The sequence below is a fragment of the Sebastes fasciatus genome, chromosome 7, assembly GCF_043250625.1.
Source record: "Sebastes fasciatus isolate fSebFas1 chromosome 7, fSebFas1.pri, whole genome shotgun sequence".
NCBI lineage: Eukaryota > Metazoa > Chordata > Actinopteri > Perciformes > Sebastidae > Sebastes > Sebastes fasciatus.
The window spans coordinates 34,873,707-34,880,503 of NC_133801.1; the positions used below are offsets into that span (position 1 = coordinate 34,873,707).

Sequence of the window (6,797 nt, forward strand, 5' to 3'; positions counted from 1 at the left end):
AGCAGGCCGCCATGTTGTTTCCTGTTTGAAAGGGCAAGAAGTAAACCAGGGACCAATCAGGTGCATTCCACGATATGGTATGTCAACGGCCAGTTGAGTGGAGCAGCGTGTCCCCTAGTGTCCTTGCCAGACCTGGTGGACATGTACCGCTGGATTTAACATTATAGACATGACTGTTGACTATTTGTGTAACAATTTAGCCACATATTCACAGACTGACCGTACACGGTCCAGCCATACACTCAGTTTTGACCAAGTCTTGTTGTGCATTTAAAAGATCTGCAAAGTTACAAAGCCCAAAGTCCATGCCAAACTACTCTCCCCCACTGAAATGGTGGGCCAGCTGACCAATCAGAGCAGACTGGGCTTTTTGGGAGGGGAGGGGGGGGCAGGAGCTCAAACAGAGCGTTTCAGACAGAGGGTGACAAGAGGTGCTGCAGCACATCCGGTATGAGAAAAATAAAGCGTTTTTTGAACATTAAAACATGTACACATGTTCTAGTAGAAACCCAAAATACTAGTATGAACTGGAAAATAAGCATATTAGGTCCTCTTTAACAGTGTACTCTTTATGTCTTCCACTCTTGTTGCTGTGCATTTGCAACATTTTGGTCTTTTCGTACATAATTTTCCATTGCAATATACTTCTTTGCCAATTTGTTCAGAAACATCACTGTGCAACGTGTTTACTAGCTTGTCAGCGTTTGACACACCTTTGAACTCCATCTTCCAATCCACTCTGCCTTCAGAAACCATGTTGTTTTATATTGCATTTTTATTACATCTGTCTGTCTTCCAGCAGCCTTCTAAATATAGTACTCCTCTTCCCCCCCAAAAAAAGAGCTGAACGCAAAGTCCTCACTAATTAGAGCCTTCTCCCCAGTCTGGGGCTGCCTCCAGTAAGAGCAGGTTTATGGGCTGCATGCAGGGCAGCACTGCTCAGATCCAGCCTTTTTCTGTTGCAGCTAGCAGGCCCAAATACCAACTAGAGGCTCTGATGGCTGCTGCGTGGCACCACTAATGATGCTCACTGTTTGTCTCCTCCTATAATCTAAACAGAACCTTTTTAATGAAGATACTTGCACGAGTGTCCTACTTCAATAAGCATTTAAAGTGGGGGTAGGTTGAAAGTTTTTGGCGTAATATTCCATAATAACCTTTCAGTATATTGGAATTCAAGTGTTCTGAGAGACTTCTGCCCCTCCTCATGGCTCTGTATTCAGGCTGTAGAAAATCTAGTTTGCTCCGGCTGGTGGGCGGTGCTTGGTATTTCCTCAACTGATCTCAACATGGCTGCCGGGTCACAAACTTTCTCATTTTACAGCTAAACAGTACACTACAAGATGATTCTGAGAACATTTGAGGCGAGAAATAGGCATTACAGTAACAGATACAGTATTAAGTAATAATAATACAGAATAGTGATTCATATTTGATCAGCGCTGCCTAGATTGACCGTTTGGTTGGAGTTTGTGAGTGATTGACAGCTGCTCAGAGATGGTGAGGCTCCAGCTCAGCAAACGACTGCTTCTTTTCCTCCATTCTGTGAAATCTTGCAGATGCCGTTAGGAGCACCGGAGGACAAAGACGCAAATTATTTTTGTCAGATTATTGTCAGGGTGTAGTGACCGTTTTATAAAAATAACTTTTTTTAATCATATTTGCTCCAATCTGCCTACTCCAACTTTAAAGAATGTAATACCCATACATGAATTATGCAAAAACCCATGCATTTTTGAGTGTCTATATGCACTGCTTCCATATGTCTAAGCTTAGAGACAACACAATGCTGCCCACTGAGTCATAGCTGAGAAATATCAATAGATGATATGAATCAGCGGTGATTTGATTCTGGCTGTGTGCCTCATAGGGTAAATAATAACTGGCATGTTTGCGAGGGAGCCTCCGCGCCCATTTTCCACCCTTGCCGGGCCCAGGTTTTTAATTTCACGTTGGCAGTGATGGAATTTCTAAAAAGGCTATCGCCACCGGTTTATTCAATAATATATGAAGCGATGGCATCATCCTGACACCCTACACCTTTCACTCTCCGGTCCAGCCATTAGCCCAGTCATGAGTGGAAGAGCTGGAGAGACGGGCGAAATGGAGCGACGCCGGGGAGGTGGACGCACCGATGAATAATTTAAAGTGAATCCAGTGTTTGAAAGAATTCTCCTTGTCAGTCCTTCAGTCACTCTCAGCGTGCACAGCGGTGTGGACTGGAGAGGAGACGCGTCCTCCTCTGTGATGGGCTTTAAATAACCTCCTGATTTGAGATTTCCATTTGAATCTTTGTGGCACCACGGGGAGTCTGAGGATGACTCCTTATTTCTGCTTGCTCCTCTGCTGGCTGGCTCTTCCTCTCCAAGGTAAAAGATCATTGTATGTACTTTAACAACAAAGACGTTGTGTTGGAGACAAGTTGAGGCGAGTTGCGAGCTTCTCTTTATCACAAACTGCTGCCATTATTATGTCAAATTGCTAAGCGCAGCCAGAGGGAGGGTCATAAAATTTGATCCATCGAATAGGCCAAAGGCAGATAAACTGTGTTTAATTATGTGTTGCTCATCCTGAGGAGCTGACGCAGTCCGTTCCCAACGAACTGTGAGGTCTTGCAAAATTTTTCTGGAGACACTAATAACCATCTGTCAATACTGAGCTTGTTGGGGCTGTTTTTGTCAGTGCGTAGACAACAACACGAGAGCTTTCCTTTCCTTACAGTAATAGTAACTGACTCCGGCTGTCTCGTGTTACAGGTCTGGAGATACTTGACCCGGAGGAGGTGGAATACATTCGCTCCCATGCTACAGCGACAGTGGGAGGCTCGGTCATCTTGGACTGTGGGTCCACCGTTCCAACCATCTTCATCTGGGGATTCACCAAACCAGGCACTGATAACAACGTAGCGGTGGCTTACAACTACGGACAAGGCCCAAAGCTGCAGTCTCAGTCGAGCCACTTGGGTCGGATGCAGGTGCCCGTCAACAGCTCGGCTTTGGTCATAGAGGAGCTTCAGAGGGACGCAGAGGGGATGTACACCTGCCAGGCTCTGTACGATACAGACGAAGGGGCCAGGATAACGTTCTACTTCACCCGGCTGGAGGTGGAGGACGACTAATGAGAACTCTCCGTTTACATTAGTCTCATCACTTCAAACGTGTGCTGCATTAGTGTCTACTTTTAAGATTCACGACCACTGTGTGCATCTTCAAATCATCTGCTTTAAAGAGTGGGTTCATCCAAATCCCCCCAAAACATATTCTCTAGTGGCATCCAGTCATGCAGATAGTTTTGGTCTTATTTACCCAGAATTGGAGATGTTTTGCCCCCACCACAATACAATGAATGTGAATGGAGTTTCACCAGTGAAAGGGAAATAACACCAATTTAAACATCAAAATCTCTGGGTAGGGGAGAACGGGGTTAGTCGTCGACATCACACTTTCTGCTTTGAAGGCACATTGTCTAACACTTAGGGGGATCTATTGGAAGAAATAGAATATAATATTAATAAGTGTGTTTTCTTTAGTGTATAATCACCTAAAAATAAGAATCGGTGTGTTTTCGTTACCTCAGAATGAGCCGTTTATATCTGCATGCAGAGTGGGTCCTTTTTCACAGGGTAGTGGCTAGAAGGGAGCCCGCTAACTGGGGAAACTCTCACCAGATTGTTAAGGTTAGGCATTGACCTTGAATAGTTAAGGTGAGGATAGATTGTCGGGCAGCAAGTCTCGCAAGACTTTGCAGATCAGATTTCACATTTGCAGGCTCCCTTCTAGACACAACCTGTTCACGGAGCCGGCAGCCATGTTTCTACAGTAGCCCATAATGGACAAACCGAACACTGGCTCTACAGAGGGCCTTTCGTGTTTTCACGTTTTGCGTTGTCCACCGTAGATCTCCTACAAACTTGGTTTCAGGTAGTTGCAATCTGCAACCTCGCTGCTAGATGCCACCAGATCCTTCACACTGCACCTTTAATTTAAATCCCTCAGACGCTGCATCTGAAACAAAAACCAAACTGTAATAGATTCCCTTTCAATGTGTAATGGAAGCCTAAAGTGTCAGGTAGGAATGGAGTGACCTTACTCTCCTTAAGCTTATTCTGTTCAAAAGATACACTGTCAAATATATCTTGTGTACTTGTGACAACCATCCCAATCATGGGGTCGGTTGTCACTATAATATTTTAATGGGGAAAAATAGAAAAATGGAGACAATCTTAAAAATGATGCAAAACACATCTTCTGCATCAAAAGAACATAAACAGGAAAATCATTCCTAGAGGTGCCTTTTTTATCCTTATTTATATCAATACTCAACTCATCCTTCTGTCAGTCACTCACTATCAGTGACATGTGACAACCAACCCTGAAGAGATTGTGATCAGCATCCCCAACTGGGATTTGTTGCTTGCGACTAACAGGAAATCCTCAGTCCAAAAGTCAAAATTTATTGAAAAAAGAGAGATTGTAATTATTTCCAAAATTCACTACGTTATTAACTAACTAAATATTCTGCTTCAGTCCATATTTTTCATCGTTCAGCCTTTCAAAAACAACAGTTTGACGGCGGTGAAAAACTGCTTTCTCTCCCTCACGCACCTGTAACGGGGCGGTCTATAGCAGCAATCCCACGACACCATAAATTACATTTATATAAATAATAATGAAGGCGGTGGGAGATGAGGAGAGACCAGTGTGTATTTTATGTCTGAAAACTCTGGCAGCTGTAAGCATGAGACCCGACAAATTAAGAAGACATTTAGAGACATTACATCTCAGTCATGTCAATAAAAAAAGTGGTTTGATAAAGTTTAACCTTCATCTTACCAACCTTTTTAACACACTAGGACTACCGACTGAATAAACTATAAGAAACAACTATCATAGGAGAAATGTTAACTCATTTCTTCTCAAAACATGATCGGTTATATAATTAATGTCATCTGAAGAAAAACAACAGATTATTATTATTATTATAGGCAAGTTACATTTAATATGCATATTGTGTCAAACGAAAATAGACCCGAGCACATGAGTAGGTCTGTGTCTGCTGCATCTGTGTCTGTCTCCTTCAAAATGACTGACAGTCACCCCCCTGATAGTGTGTGATACTTTAAATTAGGAAATTAGGACCCATGGCAAACATTTTATCCATCTATTATATTTGAAATATTTTAACAGCATTGGCTGCAATTTCTTCCTCCAAAGGGGGGAATGACAGAAAAAGTTTGAGAACCATTGGACTAACCAGGGGTCAGCAACCTTTAGTATCACAAGAGATATTTAAAAAAAAAGAAAAAATCTGTCTGGTGCCGCAAAACATTTGCAGTGAGGTAGGGGCCACATTGAGGGGGGAAAAATCAAAGATTTCGAGAATAAAGTCACAACTTTACGAGAAAAAGTCATAATATAACGAGAATAAAGTAATAACTTGACGAGAAAAAAAGTCGTGATATTACCAGAATAAAGTCACAAAGTATTACCAGAATAAAGTCTCAACTTTATGAGAAAAAGTCGCAATATTACCAGAATAAAGTCATAACTTTACGTGAAAAAAAGTTGTAATATTACCAGAATAAAGTCATAACTTTACGAGAAAAAAAGTCGTAATATTACCAGAATAAAGTCATAACTTTACGAGAGAAAAACTTGTAATTTTAACGAGATTAAAGTCATAACTTTACGAGAAAAAAAGAAAATAACTTGTAAAATTACTACTACTATACTATTATACATATTTATACTAATATTATGACTTTATTCTCATAATACTAAGACTTTTTTCTCGTAAACTTCTGACTTTATTCTCGAAATCTCAGATTTATATTATTTTCCTCAATGTGGCCCTAATACTCCGTCATACCGTCGTACCATAGACCTACAGTTATACAGTTAACAGTTATTCATTTCCACACATTTTTTTATAAATCCACAGGGAGCCACTGGAGAGGAGCTAAGCATGTGGCTCCGGAGTCGCAGGTTGCTGACCCCTGGACTAACCTAACAACTATCTAAACAATAGATCTCCCTTTATACCTTTTAATGGTAATACTTCTTGTATTATAAACCCATGGTATAAAAGAGTGGAAGAGAAGAGCTGGATATTTACATTTTGCCATGAAAAACACTAAAAGTCCTCTCACCTCAATGCCAAGTGTCTTACTCCTGAAATGACCCTGTAGATGACTTCTGACCCGAACTCTGAAAATTTCAGTGGCAACATTGTTAACACCGCCCTCTAGGGAGTGAGATCTAATGAATGTGACACCCAACCCCGTTCTCCCACTACCTGTGAAAACAGTTGTCTTATATGACTCTGAGGGGAGCTTTGTGAAGTCAGTGACAAAAAAACCTGTGTTGGCGTGGAGGTTGAAAGATGGGAGTGTTTACCAATCACAATAAAAAAAACAAAAAACAATTGAGTTGCATTTTGGGAAATGTAGGATCCAGCATTTTTGTAGCTTGACAAGGTACTAAAAATCGGGATATTTCAGCCTCTGCGGCATTGATTTGGACCATTCCCTTTTTAATCTAAACCCCCAACTTTATTTGGAATCCAACACAAAATACTTGGAGTACTGTGTCAATGTGAAAAATACAATGAATACAAAGTGTTTTTGCATGTAAAAAATCTGTGAAAAGTGAAAATGAAAATTCACTTGCTAAGATTTCTTGAAATAAGATGTAATATGTAGGCCTTTCAAAATAAAAAGAGATCTTGAAATTAGCTGGGAAATTGTTTTTGCTATATTTCACAAGTATCAGGACGTGTTGTGTGTCATAATAAGCTTG

The 6,797-nt window shown here is 41.1% G+C and overlaps 1 protein-coding gene across 1 annotated transcript; it reads left to right on the forward strand.

The window, feature by feature from the left end:
* Positions 1-2,203: 2,203 nt before the first annotated feature.
* Positions 2,204-5,473, forward strand: LOC141770848 (uncharacterized). Its single transcript, XM_074640692.1, has 2 exons — positions 2,204-2,369; positions 2,757-5,473. Exons 1-2 carry the CDS (start codon positions 2,318-2,320, stop codon positions 3,116-3,118), a joined length of 414 nt encoding a protein of 137 aa, XP_074496793.1. The 5' UTR covers positions 2,204-2,317; the 3' UTR covers positions 3,119-5,473.
* Positions 5,474-6,797: the final 1,324 nt, after the last annotated feature.

Coding starts and splice junctions, on each gene's coding strand:
- LOC141770848 (XM_074640692.1), top strand. CDS start 2,318: ATGACTCCTTATTTCTGCTTGCTCCTCTGCTGGCTGGCTCTTCCTCTC. Junction 2,370..2,756: donor GCTGGCTCTTCCTCTCCAAG/GTAAAAGATCAT, acceptor CTCGTGTTACAG/GTCTGGAGATACTTGACCCG.